At 44.2% G+C, this 15,498-nt stretch overlaps 1 protein-coding gene across 1 annotated transcript in view; it reads right to left on the bottom strand.

The window, feature by feature from the left end:
• LOC118944061 (chloride channel protein 2-like) overlaps positions 1-5,124 on the bottom strand; it is a 64,030-nt gene extending 58,906 nt beyond the window's left edge. Inside the window, exon 1 of the mRNA XM_036961697.1 lies at positions 4,936-5,124. Within this exon, the coding sequence (XP_036817592.1) occupies positions 4,936-4,980 (45 nt within the window). The 5' untranslated portion in view covers positions 4,981-5,124. The remainder of the gene's footprint in view (positions 1-4,935) is intronic.
• Positions 5,125-15,498: the final 10,374 nt, after the last annotated feature.

Genomic DNA, 15,498 nt, shown 5'->3' with positions numbered 1-15,498 from the left:
TCTACAGTGTATAGGACTGTATCAGCCAGAACAACTGACCATATCTACAGTGTATAGGACTGTATCAGCCAGAACAACCAGAACAACTGACCATATCTACAGTGTACAGGACTGTATCAGCCAGAACAACTGACCATATCTACAGTGTATAGGACTGTATCAGCCAGAACAACAGGTAGGATATATGAGAGAGGGGGAGGAAGAGTAGTGATGGGGGGGAATCGATATAGTTACATACCGAAATATGTTTTACGAAATATAACATCACAATATTATTTTTGCACTAGGTTGTTGTACCTGCACCAAAACTCCAGTATTTTTCCTTCATAGCTTGTTCTCCATCTTCTTTTTAAATAGGGAGCCAATTTGTTTTCTGCACTTTTATTTCCATGACTGATCAAAACTCCTTTTCTCATGGCTCTCTCTTGTCCCTCTGCAGCAGATATATGATGAACAGTATGTTTGTGCCTTGTACTAAGGAGTGGCTTCCATCTATCCACTCTACCATAAAGGCCTGATTGGTGGAATGCTGCAGAGATGGTTGTCCTTTTGGAACAGGTATTCCCAAACTGGGGTAGCAATGCAGTCGGAGGTAAGCCAAATAAAAATGTGATTCACATTTCACTTTTTATTTTGTATTATCTTCACATTTTCAAACAGTACATTTACATTTTCCAACGGGGCTGTACATTTGGGCAAGTTTTTTTTCTCGCATGAGTAGCCTCGTTTCACTGCCAAAATTAAAATTAAACCATCTAATGTTCAGCGAAATAACAACACAATGTGAAATACAAGTAGCCTAGTCAAATAATTAACATCCAATCACATTAACCGTTACTCTCTCACAGGAAACCTTCACTCTTGCACAGACATTTAGAAACATAACATGACAATTTGAAAAATAAGCCACAGAGTGTTTGGAGCGAGAATAAAGACGCCTTTCGAGTAGTAAGACGTGTATAAAAGTAACAGACACCATTAATAAGAAGGGTCTAGAAGCGTCTTATATGGTGAGCTACCGAGTGGCTAAGATGTGTGCTCCCTCTCTGGCCTCTAGGTCACCACTCCCAGCACACACGTTACAGACAGGCAAGCCCCATACTATTATGGAGGACTTAATTCTTCCTGCTGCCGCGGGTATGGCTGGGACAATGCTGAGGGGAAAAGGACAAAAAGACTATACAGACAATGCCTTCATCAAACAACACTGTTTCACGACGCATCAGTGACATGGCAGGAGATGTTTTGAAACAATTACTGCTTCGCATACAAGCCAGTGAATTACAGCTGGATGAGTCAAAAGACATGGCGGCCTGGCACATCTCCTGGAATATGTCCGTTACGTTTATGGGGTGTCAATTAAGGAAGACATCCTCTTCTGCAAACCACTGTAAACCAGGACAACATGAGAGGATATTTTTAAAGTAATGGACTTTGGTGGTCAAGGTGTGTTGGTATCTCTACTGACAGAGCAAAAACCACAATAGGGAGACATAGTGGAGTGGTAACGCGCATGCAAGCAGTTGCTCCCGACGCCACTTGGGTACACTACAGCATCCACCGAGAGGCTCTTGCTGCCAAGGGAATGCCTGACAGCTTGAAAGACATTTTGGACAATACAGTGAAAATGGTTAAATTTGTTAGAGCAAGGCCCTTGAACTCTCGTCTATTTTCTATATTATGCAATGATATGGACAGCGACCATGTAAAGCTTTTACAACATACAGAAGTGCGCTGGTTATCAAGGGGCAAAGTATTGACATATTTTTTTAAATTGAGAGACGAACTTAAAGTTCTCTTTACTGACCATAATTTTCACTTGTCTGACCGATTGCATGATGATGACTTTCACACGACTGGCCTATCTGACTTGCCTAGTTAAATAAAGGTTAAATAAATAAATAAAAAATGTGGGTGATGTTTTTTCTCGCCTGAATGACTCTCCGCAACTATATTCAATGTGCGGGACAGAATTGAGGCTATGGTTAAGACTTTTCTGTCTGCATTAACAAGGACCACACACAGGTCTTTCCCTCATTGTATGATTTTTTTGTGTGCAAATGAACTCAAGCTTACGGACAATGTCAAATGTGATATAGCGAAGCACCTGAGTGAGTTGGGTGCGCATTTACACAGGTACTTTCCCGAAACGGACAACACAAACAACTGGATTCGTTATCCCTTTCATGCCCTGCCTCCAGTCCACTTACCGATATCTGAACAAGAGAGCCTCATCAAAATTGCAACAAACGGTTCTGTGAAAATTTAATTGAATCAGAAGCCACTGCCAGATATCTGGATAGGGCTGCGCTCAGAGTTTCTTGCTTTAGCAAATCGCGCTGTTAAGACACTGATTCCCTTTGCAACCACGTACCTATGTGAGAATGGATTCTCAGCCCTCACTAGCATGAAAACTAAATACAGGCACAGACTGTGTGTGGAAAATGATTTAAGACTGAGACTTTCTCCAATACAACCCAACATTGCAGAGTTCTGTGCATCCTTTCAAGCACACCCTTCTCATTAACCTGTGGTGAGTTATTCACCATTTTTGATGAACAAATAAGGTTTTATATGTAAAATGGCAAAATAAAGAACAAAATTATTATTGATTATTATTATATTATTATTTGTGCCTTGGTCCTATAAGAGCTCTTTGTCACTTCCCACAAGCTGGGTTATAACAAAAATGCACACTTAAAAATGCATACTTATTCTTATGTTTAATAAATGTATTGTATAGTGTGTGTGTGTGGCAGGCTTACAATGATTTGAGAGTGTGCTGACCCTGGTGCTAGAGGGGGTACGTAGCTTGAGGTTAAATGTTTGAAGGGGTATGGGACTATAAAAAGTTTGGGAAACACTGTTCTGGAAGATCATCTTATCTCCACAGAGGAACTCTGGAGCTCTGTCAGAGTGACCCTCAAGTTCTTGGTCACCTCCCTGACCAAGGCCCTTCTTCCCCGATTGCTTGGCCGGGCGGCCAGCTCTAGGAAGAGTCTTGGTGGTTCCAAACCTCTTCCAATTAAAAATGATGGAGGCCACTGGGTTCTTGGGGACCTTCAATGCTGCTCTACAACCTCATGGCTTGGTTTTTGCTCTGACATGCACTGTCAACTGTGAGACCTTATATAGACAGGTGTGTGCCTTTCCAAATCATGTCCAATTAATTGAATTTACCACAGGTGGACTCCAATCAAGTTGTAAAAACATCTCAAGGATGATCAGTAGAAACAAGATGCACCTGAGTTCAATTTCGAGTCTCATTCCAAAGGGTCTCAATACTTATGTAAATAAGATATATATATATTTTTTTTATACATTTGCGAAAAACATGTTTTCGCTTTGTCATTATGGGGTATTGTGTGTAGGTTGATGAGTATTTAAAAAAAAATAAAAAAAAATATGGAAATGACTCATATACTCTCTAAAGTATCCTTCTTTACAATAAAGAATTAAGTGTCCCACTTTGCCAATCAAAGTGTCCCAAAATACCAGTATGGACTGCAAAAAAAGTTTTCTGTATAGTAAAGTAGAGTTCTTAAGATATTTAGAACGGTATCATGATGGGGGTTATGACAATGCAATGATTCTGTAAGGTGTTCGTTCTGGTGTTGTGCCGAAAACCTCTCCCCTGCCAGAATCCCCCCCTTCAAATTTCCTTCATTTTGTGGCTAGAGTCAAATACTTTCTGTGGCACACACTACTGGTGTGAGCTACCAAAATGATTATGATGTGTGCCAGGTCTTGCAGTCTCAAGATAGAAAGGGGGGGGGGGGGGGTCCGCAGGGCAAGTAAATGGCCTTGCCGAACCCCCCCACCCCCCCCCCTCCTTCTAATTTCCTTAATTTTGTCACTAGAGTCAAATACTTTCTGTGGCACACATCAGTCAAATACTTTCTATAGAACAAACTTCACGTCAGGATAAGCAACTGAAATTAATACTCAATGTACTGTATGTGTGTTAAACATAGAGGGAGTACAATGTTGGCAAGCAATACACATTTCAGAACAACTACTAGTCTAATAAGACTTGGGAGAGATAACGAATTTTGGCAAAGCGACTTATTTATAGACTAATACACTTTAAACAAATAGCCAAACCGAAAACTGCAGACATTACTAGTGCCTCCCCCGCGATCCAAAACGTCATAAAACATGTTTTATATGAAACGCAGTCTGACGTTATCATTGACAGCTTCCTTGAAGGACACAAATAAAAATGCTTTCTGCTACTAAGATCAGTAAAATGTAGGCTAAACTGACAACGGACTGAAGAGCAGAACTCTACTAGCAAGAAAATCGCAGCAATGAAGAATTGAGTGTGTGCGCGTTCACGCGAAGGGGGGATTCTGGCAGGGGGAGATTTTCGGCACAACACCTGTTAGCACATTTGTGAATAATATACTCTCACCTTATGCACAGTGTTTTAAAATAGGCCTTTTAATTAAAAAAATAAAAAATAAAATTTTACCAAGTCCAGTCCAGGTGCGAGCCCAAAACTTTGAAGCTTTGAAGTAAAAACAATGAACAATAATCAAGCAGATGTAACGGACAACACACACCGATTTCACTGTGTTTCTTTAAATATATATACCTTTAATTTACCTAGGCAAGTCAATTAAGAACACATTCTTATTTTCAATGACGGCCTAGGAACAGTGGGCAGAACGACAGATTTGTGGGTTAACTGCCTGTTCAGAGGCAGAACGACAGATTTGTACCTTGTCAGCTTGGGGATTTGAACTTGCAACCTGCCGGTTTCCTGCCAGTTACTAGTCCAACGCTCTAACCACTAGGCTACCCTGCCGCCCTTTCACTCGTGTAACGAAGTGAAGTTGAAGTGGCAACAATTTAGCTGACGAACGCTCAACTGGTCTTGTATATCGAGAGAACGGAGAAAAGCGTTTCTCAGCTAGCAACAAGTTAACTTACCAACGTTTGTTCATAATGTAGCCCCCGCTGATCGTCGCTGGCCATGACTGCGCTGTGTGGCTCGCGCTACCGGCAGAGAGGTGCGAGAGATGAGGATGAGGAATTCTTTTGAGGTAGGAGACACAAAAGCTCTCTCTTGTTTGCTAGTGACTAGAACACTACGCGAATTAACGTGTTGTGAAGATGATGACGTTCACGAGATGAACTCAAAAGTGCATGCATCCTTCATTTTATATCCCCAAATCTCTTCAATCCAGAGGCGGGACTTGTGCAATGGTGTGTAGTGCTTTAGGTGCGGGAGCGCCCTCCAAAAAGTTAGTTACATCATTATTTCGCAATCAAAGTTTGTACCGACAGATGTAGCTTATTGAATATTATTATAGAATATTAATAAAATGTATCCTCCAATTGCAACGTCTGCCTATGCCCATACATATTGTCTCAAGAAACGTATATTTTTAATACCCTCAAACATCAAGTTTGGTATACCAAGTTTGGCATACCTACAGTGCCTTCAGAAAGTATTCACACCCCTTTACTTTTTCTACATTTTGTTGTGTTACAGCCTGAATTTAAAATGTATTAAATTGAGATTTTGTGTCACTGATCTACACACAGTACCCCATAATGGCAAATTGGAATATTGTTTGTAGAACATTTTAGAAATGTATAAAAAATGTAAAGCTGAAATATCTTGAGTCAATAAGTATTCAACCCATTTGTTATGGCATGCCTAAATAAGTTCAAGAGTAAAAATGTGCTTAACTAATCATATAATAAGTTGCATGGACTCATTCCGTGTTCAATAATAGTGGTTAACATACATTTTTTTATGGATGGTGTATCAATACACCCAGTCACTACAAAGGTACCGGCATCCTTCCTAACTCAGTTTCCAGAGCGGATTTCACCGTGATGTCAATGATGATTTTAAAACAGTTACAGAGTTAAATGGTTGTGAGATGAGAAAACTGAGGATGGATCAACAACATTGTAGTTACTCCACAATACTAACCTAAATGAAAGAGTGAAAAAAGATTCCAAAACATGCATCCTGTTTGCAACAAGGCACTCAAGTAATACTGCAGAAATGTGCCAAAGAAATTTACTTTTTGCTCTGAATACAAAGCGTTATGTTTTGGACAAATCCCCAAAATTGCCAACAAAATTAACCACCCAAGGTGTTTTCACACACACAGGTGTGAAAAGGGTACCTAAGTATGGTTCCCAATCAGAGACAACGATATACAGCTGTTCCTGATTGAGGTGTGGACTCCGGCCGCAAAACCTAAACCTATAGGGGGGGTCTGGGTGGGCATCTATCCGCGGTGGCGGCTCTGGTGCGGGACGTGGACCCCGCTCCACCTCAGGCTTGGCCCACTTAGGTGGCGCCTCTCGAGGGGACCCTCGCCGACCCCGGACTGGAACCCTCGCAGCGGGCCCCGGACAGGAGGGCGACTCGGCAGCTCCGTACAGGAGGGTGACTCTGGCAGCTCTGGACAGGGCGCAGGCACAGGACCCACCAGGCTGGGGAGACACACAGGAGACCTGGTTCTGGGAGCAGGCACAGGACTCACCAGGCTGGGGAGACCTACTGGAGGCCTGGTCCGTGGAGGAGGCACAGGATAGACCGGGCTGTGGGGGAGCACTGGAGATCTGGTGCATAGCCTTGGCACCACTCTTCCAGGCTGAATACCCACTCTAGCCCGGCACGTGCGGGGAGCTGGAACAGGCCGCACTGGGTTTTACTGGCGAACTGGGGAAACCGTGCTTAGACCCGGCGCAGGATATCCTGGCCCGGGGAGACGCACTGGAGGTCTGGAGAGTAGGGCACAATCCGTCCTGGCTGGATCCTCACCCTAGCCCGGCAGATGCGGGGAGCTGGGATGTAGCACACCGGGATAAGAACGCGCACTGGAGACACTGGGCGCTCCACCGCATAACACGGTGCCTGACCAGTACGACGCCCGCCAAGGTAAGCACGGGGAGTTGGCTCAGGTCTCCAACCTGACTCTGCCACACTCCCCGTGTGCCCCCCCAAAAAAACATTTTTTGGGGCTGCCTCTCGGGCTTCCTTGCCAGCCGTGTTCCCTCGTAATGTTGCCACTCAGCCTTAGCTGCCTCCAGTTCCTCCTGTGGACGGCGATACTCCCCAGCCTGCCTCCAGGGTCCCTACCTGTCCAGGATCTCCTCCCATGTCCAGGAGTCCATTACACCACGCTGCTTGGTCTTTTGGGGGTGGGAGGTTCTGTCTCTGTTTAGAGCACTTTGCTTGTAAGCTTCACGGTTTGTTTTTGTAGTGTTTATTGTTTTGTTTGGCGTCATTTTGCTTAAAATAAAGAAAATGTACGCTCACCACGCTGCACCTTGGTCCTCATCCTTCAACAGCCGTGATAATATATTGTATTCTACTGTACTCTAGTCAATGCCACTCCGACATTGCTCATCCTAATATTTATATATTTCTTAATTGCATTAATTTACTTTGAGATTGATGTATATTGTTGTGAATTGTTCGATTTTACTGCACTGTTGGAGTTAGGAACACAAGCATTTCACTACAACCGCAATAACATCTGCTAAATATGTGTATGTGACCAATCAATTTTGATTTGATTAGATTTTTGTAAATACTAATTCATTATTATGTGATCTTGCCAGGCATTGATTGAGCTTCAGAAATCATGTCCCAGAAATATTTTTACCAGCTTTGTGTATTCTCAAATTGAAAAAAGTTAGAGAGCCCTCATGCTTCGGCAGCACTACACCCCTGGATTTGTGTGGCTTGGTCAGATGTATGACACACCCCTCTAGCTCGTTCAAATGGTACAGTCTGTCCTCTTGTTTTCTGAACAGTGAAAGTTCAGTCAAAGATGGTGGATAGATAAGATTGTTTAGTCATACCGTTTACCATTGAAAAAAATTGTAACGGTTCTTGTCCGTGTAAGTGGGTGTTTCATCTCTTTTGTGAGCATGTTTTTCCTCGTGAGCTCACGGTTCCTCCACAATAGAGCCCCATAGTGGTGTCAAAAAACAATATAACCTAGTGGTCAAACAGGGAAATGGTTCCAATTGTTTTTTCAACCATTCATTGTTTTCCATAGGAGATTTTAGAAACACTTAAAATAAGGGTTGTGTTTCATGTAGGCTTACCCTGTTGTGACGTTTTGATAACCATGTAAATCTCTCGGACAAGGCGACTTTTATCAATATATTTCGCCCAAATGCGCAAAGAGTCTGTTGGTCCATTGCGTCAAATTTGGCCTTCGTTAGCCAATACAGAATGCCGGGCGATATTCCTGGTGTGTAAGCATTGGCTTAAACGGCTTAATCTACCAACCAATCACCTTCCACAACACCTTCTCCCTAACCGTCCCCCGTACACTAGCACACCACAATCACAGAGGCACACCTTGTCGTGTGATTGGCTCAAATTAAATGATGACAAATACTTTATTCAGTTGGTCCCATAGAATTCTATGGTCACTCCCAGTAAGGTCAACGTTGAGTAGTTGATATCCCAGGCTTATATGCGCTGTGCGCAATAGCCTGGGGATGAGATTATGTTTGATTTGACCATGTATTGACAATGTTGTGTGGTTAATGTGTGGTCTATATGTTGTCAGAGGGAGGTGGAATGCAGACAGCAGATGACAGATGGTGGGTTGAGGTGGTGGAGGTGGTGGGGACAGTGGACTCAGTGGAGGACATCCCAGCCACTTGGCAGTGTTGCTACTGCTACTTCCTACCTGATGGATAAGAGGACATCACTTCTGCTTGTACAATCAATCAATTAAGCACAATTATATATGGATTTTTTGTGACTAAGTCACATATCCAATCAAATTTTATTAGTCACATGCGCCGAATACAACAGACCTTACAGTGAATTGCTTACTTACGAGCCCCTAACTGACAGTGCAGTTAAAAAAAAAAGAAATAAGAATAAGAGATACAAGTAACAAGTGATTAAAGAGCAGCAATAAAATAACAATAAATACAGGGGCGTGCCTGTACAGAGTCAATGTGCAGGGGCACTGGGGGGGGGGGGGGGGGGGGGAATGCGAATAGTCTGGGTAGGCATTTGACTAGATGTTCAGGAGTCTTATGGCTTGGGGGTAGAAGCTGTTTAGAAGCCTCTAGGACCTAGACTTGGCACTCCGGTACCGCTTGCCGTGTGGTAGCAGAGAGAACAGTCTATGACTAGGGTGGCTGGAGTCTTTGACAATTTTTAGGGCCTTCCTCTGACACCGCCTGGTATGGAGGTCCTGGCAGGAAGCTGTATTTTACCCCCTTTTCCGGTCTTGTCTCATCGCTGCAAATAACCAATGTGCTCGGGAGACAAAGGTCGAGTCATGCGTCCTCCGAAAACATGACCTGCCAAACCGCACTTCTTAAAACCAGCCCGCTTAACCCGGGAGCCAGCCGCACCAATGTGTCGGAGGAAACACCCTTCAATTGATGACGAGGTTAGCCTGCAGGCGCCCGGCTCAAAAACAAGGAGTCGCTAGAGCGCAATGAGCCAAGTTAAGCCCCTCCGGCCAAACCCTCCCATAACCCGGACGATGCTGGGACAAGTGTGCGGCACCCTATGGGACTCCCGATCATGGCTGGTTGTAATACAGCCCAGGATCTAACCCGGGTCTGTAGTGACGCTTTAGACCGCTGCGCCACTCGAGAGGCCCCATGACAAAGTGCTTTAATAGTAACCTGGCCTGAACCGGAGAAACCCAGGACATACAGGGCACCACTGCTCCTGCCATCTCTTTCTCCCTGTGTGATGTCATATCCGGTTCCTGTTTAGGACCAGCTGAATGCAGGTGTGTTCTCCCGTCAACATGAGGCTCCTGCTGCTCCCGCCCCAAATACAAACAGGTACACACATAAACAGATACACACACAAACACACACACTATTAGGAATGGTCCCCTATTTACATGTCCGTGTGTATGTTTGTTGTGTGTCAGAGGTGAGGGACGATAAGCCAGTTTTTGAGAAGAGGCATGTGGTGAGGGAGGAGGACATGTAGATGCACTCCAAGTTCCTGGACAGAAAGGTGACATATTCGTTTTTCCCTACACCCTACCATTACCATGTACTGTCTGTCACCTTAGCCCCTAAACCAATAATCCCTACGTTTCCAACATACGTTTCCAACATGACCTGATTTGTGTGTGTGTGTGTGTGTTGAAGGCAGAGCATGCCTCATACCTGCGGCTGGCAGCTCCGCGCATGCCTCGTACCTGCGGCTGTCAGCTCTGCGCCATGATGCCTGACTTTTTGCAGTTCCTGTTACTACATAAACCAAGCAATGTCTTCATGGTCGCCCGTGAGGACTTCTCTCCCTTCCACTCCCTCCAAACACCTTCAACACCTCCTTACCGTGAGGACACACACTGTAGCTGCATCTCAATAGTCTATTAGCTTCCTCTCACAGGCACTTTACTGAGATCAGTACTCTTCTGGTTATCACTTGTCACTAGTATGTACAGAGGCCCTCGAGATCATCAAATATGATTGTTTTTATGGATGTTTTGTATTTTATTTTGTGATTCTGTTGTTACTGTCTACTGTTTTTGTTTGTATGAGGCTGCACTGAAACTAATTCAAATCAAGAGTTACAGTTATGTAAGTTGGTGTGAATGAAATAAAATGTAATATATTTTCCATGCTTTATTTCTGTTAAGAACTTTATCATCGAGTGTGATCATTTCAGTAACTGCTACTTTGCTTTGGCTCTGAGGAGGTGTTGAAGGTGCGCAAACATAAGATGTCGCTTGGTTTTCGTAGTAACAGGTACTGCAAGAAGTCGGCCATCATGGCGAGGAGCTCTGGGTTCTACTGCAGGTACAAGACAAGCTTCACCTTCAACTCCTCCTGTAACACACACACACGTCATGTTAGAAACTTAGGGGCTAGTGGTTTAAGGTTAAGGGGCAAAGTTGACAGTAAGGGATAATGGTAGGGTGTAGGGAAAAACAAATATGTCACCTTTCTGTCCAGGAACTTGGAGTGCATCTACATGTCCTCCTCCCTCACCAGATGCCTCTTCTCAAAAACTGGCTTATCGTCCCTCACCTCTGACACACAACAAACATACACACGGACATGTAAATAGGGGACCATTCCTAATAGTGTTTGTGTGTGTATCTGTGTATGTGTGTACCTGTTTGTATTTGGGGCGGGAGAAGCATGAGCCTCATGGTGACGGAAGAGCACACCTGCATTCGGCTGGCCAAAACAGGAACAGGATACCACTTGCTACCCATCAGGTAGCAAGTGGCAGCGGTGTACAACTCTGAGTCCACCGTCTTCTCCTCCCCAAACACCTCCACCACCTCCACTCCCACTGTCTGCCATCTGCACCTCAGCTCCCTCTGACCACAGATAGACCACACATTAACCACACAACATGGTCAAGACATGGTCAAATCAAACGTAACCTCATGTCCTGTCTATTGCGCACAAATTTGGCCTTACTGGGAGTGACCATAGAATTCTATTGGGACATACTGAGTAAAGTATTTGTCATCAATACATTTTAGCCAATCACACAACTGCATGGCGTGCCTCTGTGCTTGTGGGGTGCTAGCGTACAGGGGAGCGTTAGGGGGAAGGTGTTGTGGGAGATGATTGTTTGGTAGATTAAGCCGTTTCATGTTTTGATGGATTTAATTAATTAATATATGTTGGGAGTATACATGATTGTATACCTAGGAAATCACGGCAGCAAAGTTATCCAAACCATATCATTACTTTCATTTATAACTTTATTCTTACTATTTTATGGCATCTGGTGAGGGAGGAGGACATGTAGATGCACTCCAAGTTCCTGGACAGAAAGGTGACATATTAGTTTTTCCCTACACCCTACCATTATCCCTTACTGTCAACTTTGCCCCTTAACCTTAAACCACTAGCCCCTAAGTTTCTAACATGACGTGTGTGTGTGTTACAGGAGGAGTTGAAGGTGAAGCTTGTCTTGTACCTGCAGTAGAACGCAGAGCTCCTCGCCATGATGGCCGACTTCTTGCAGTACCTGTTACTACGAAAACCAAGCGACATCTTATGTTTGCGCACCTTCAACACCTCCTCAGAGCCAAAGCAAAGTAGCAGTTACTGAAATGATCACACTCGATGATAAAGTTCTTAACAGAAATAAAGCATGGAAAATATATATATAACACAGGTACGAGGCATGCGCGGAGCTGCCAGCCACAGGTATGAGGCATGCTCTGCCTTCAACACACACACACAAATCAGGTCGTGTTGGAAACGTATGTTGGAAACGTAGGGATTATTGGTTTAGGGGCTAAGGTGACAGTACATGGTAATGGTAGGGTGTAGGGAAAACAAATATGTCACCTTTCTGTCCAGGAACTTGGAGTGCATCTGCATGTCCTCCTCCCACACCACACGCCTCTTCTCAAAAACTGGCTTATCGTCCCTCAACTCTGACACACAACAAACATACACACAAACATGTAAATAGGGGAACATTCCTAATAGTGTTTGTGTGTGTGTGTGTGTCTGTGTACCTGTTTGTATTTGGGGCGGGAGCAGCATGAGCCTCATGTTGACGGGAGAGCACACCTGCATTCGGCTGGCCCTAAACAGGAACAGGATACCACATTACACAGAGAGAAAGAGATGCCAGGAGCAGTGGTGCCCTGTATGTCCTGGGTTTCTCTGGTGTAGGCCGGGTTACTGTAAAGGCTCTTTGTGATAACTGCTGATGTAAAATAAAATGCCATATATAATTGTACTTGATTAAATTATTTATTGATTGTATAAGTAGTAGTGATGTCCTCTTACCTGTCAGGTAGGAAGTAGCAGTGATGTCCTCTTACCTGTCAGGTAGGAAGTAGCAGTGATGTCCTCTTACCTGTCAGGTAGGAAGTAACAGTGATGTCCTCTTACCTGTCAGGTAGGAAGTAGCAGTGATGTCCTCTTACCTGTCAGGTGAGAAGTAGCAGTGATGTCCTCTTACCTGTCAGGTAGGAAGTAGCAGTGATGTCCTCTTACCTGTCAGGTAGGAAGTAGCAGTGATGTCCTCTTACCTGTCAGGTGAGAAGTAGCAGTGATGTCCTCTTACCTGTCAGGTAGGAAGTAGCAGTGATGTCCTCTTACCTGTCAGGTAGGAAGTAGCAGTGATGTCCTCTTACCTGTCAGGTAGGAAGTAGCAGTGATGTCCTCTTACCTGTCAGGTGAGAAGTAGCAGTGATGTCCTCTTACCTGTCAGGTGAGAAGTAGCAGTGATGTCCTCTTACCTGTCAGGTAGGAAGTAGCAGTGATGTCCACTTACCGGTCAGGTGAGAAGTAGCAGTGATGTCCACTTACCTGTCAGGTAGGAAGTAGCAGTGATGTCCTCTTACCTGTCAGGTAGGAAGTAGAAGTGATGTCCACTTAACGGTCAGGTAGGAAGTAGCAGTGATGTCCACTTACCTGTCAGGTAGGAAGTAGCAGTGATGTCCACTTACCTGTCAGGTAGGAAGTAGCAGTGATGTCCTCTTACCTGTCAGGTGAGAAGTAGCAGTGATGTCCTCTTACCTGTCAGGTAGGAAGTAGAAGTGATGTCCACTTAACGGTCAGGTAGGAAGTAGCAGTGATGTCCACTTACCGGTCAGGTGAGAAGTAGCAGTGATGTCCACTTACCGGTCAGGTGAGAAGTAGCAGTGATGTCCACTTACCTGTCAGGTAGGAAGTAGCAGTGATGTCCTCTTACCTGTCAGGTGAGAAGTAGCAGTGATGTCCTCTTACCTGTCAGGTAGGAAGTAGCAGTGATGTCCACTTACCTGTCAGGTAGGAAGTAGCAGTGATGTCCTCTTACCTGTCAGGTAGGAAGTAGCAGTGATGTCCTCTTACCTGTCAGGTAGGAAGTAGCAGTGATGTCCACTTACCGGTCAGGTGAGAAGTAGCAGTGATGTCCACTTACCGGTCAGGTGAGAAGTAGCAGTGATGTCCACTTACCGGTCAGGTGAGAAGTAGCAGTGATGTCCACTTAACGGTCAGGTGAGAAGTAGCAGTGATGTCCTCATACCCTTCAGGTATGAAGTAGCAGTGATGTCCACTTACCGGGCAGGTAGGAAGTAGCAGTGATGTCCTCTTACCCTTCAGGTATGAAGTAGCAGTGATGTCCTCTTACCCGTCAGGTAGGAAGTAGCAGTGATGTCCACTTACCGGTCAGGTAGGAAGTAGCAGTGATGTCCACTTACCGGTCAGGTGAGAAGTAACAGTGATGTCCTCTTAACCGTCAGGTAGGAAGTAACAGTTATGTCCTCTTACCCGTCAGGTAGGAAGTAGCAGTGATGTCCTCTTACCCGTCGGGTAGGAAGTAACAGTTATGTCCTTTTACCCGTCAGGTGAGAAGTAGCAGTGATGTCCTCTTACCCGTCAGGTGAGAAGTAGCAGTGATGTCCTCTTACCCGTCAGGTAGGAAGTAGCAGTGATATCCTCTTACCCGTCAGATGAGAAGTAACAGTGATGTCCTCTTACCCGTCAGGTAGGAAGTAACAGTTATGTCCTCTTACCCTTCAGGTAGGAAGTAGCAGTGCCAACACTGCCAAGTGGCTGGCTTGTCCTCTACTGACTCCAATGTCCTCTCCAAACACCTCCACCACCTCCACTCCCACTGTCTGCACGCCAGCTCCCTCTGACCACAGATAGACCATACATTAACCACACAACAGGGTCAATACACGGTCACACCAAACATAACCTTGTCCAGGTTATCGTGCACAACACATGTAAGCCTGGGATATCGACCACTCAAAGTTGGCCTTACTGGGAGTGACCATAGATATCTATGGGACTTACTGAGTAAAGTATTTGTCATCAATACATTTTAGCCAATCACACAACTGCGAGGCATGCCTCTGTGCTTGTGGGGTGCTAGCGTACAGGGGAGCGTTAGGGGGAAGGTGTTGTGGGAGATGATTGTTTGGTAGATTAAGCCGTTTCATGTTTTGATGGATTTAATTAATTGATATGTGTTGGGAGTACACATTATAATATACCTAGGAAATCAGGGCAGCAAAGTTATCCAAACCATATCATTACTTTCATTTATAACTTTATTCTTACTATTTTATGGGGGCATCACATCAGAGCCAAAGCATTTATTAACAGAAATAAAGCATGGAAAATATACAAGTTATGAAATAATACATTTTATTTTATTGACATCAACTGACATAACTGTAACTCTTGCAATTGCCATAGCAACAGAGTTTATTGGAATTTGTTTCAGTGCAGCTCATACAAACAAAAACAGTAGACATTAGAAACATAATCACTAAATAAAATACAAAACATCCATTAAAACAATCATATTTGATGATCTCGAGGGCCTCTGTACATACTAGTGACAAGTGATAACAAGAACAGTATTTTCCTAAGTAAAATGCCTGTGAGAGGAAGCTAATAGACTATTGATATGCAGCCAGAATGTGTGTCCTCAAGGTAAAAATCAAATCAAATTTTATTTGTCACATACACATGGTTGTGCTTCTAGTTCCGGCAATGCAGTAATATCCAACGAGTAAATTAACCTAACAATTACAC

This window comes from Oncorhynchus mykiss, chromosome 24 (genome assembly GCF_013265735.2).
Source record: "Oncorhynchus mykiss isolate Arlee chromosome 24, USDA_OmykA_1.1, whole genome shotgun sequence".
Taxonomy (NCBI): Eukaryota; Metazoa; Chordata; class Actinopteri; order Salmoniformes; family Salmonidae; genus Oncorhynchus; species Oncorhynchus mykiss.
Note: the sequence above shows the minus strand (reverse complement) of the source record. Positions and strands in the feature narration are given on the sequence as shown.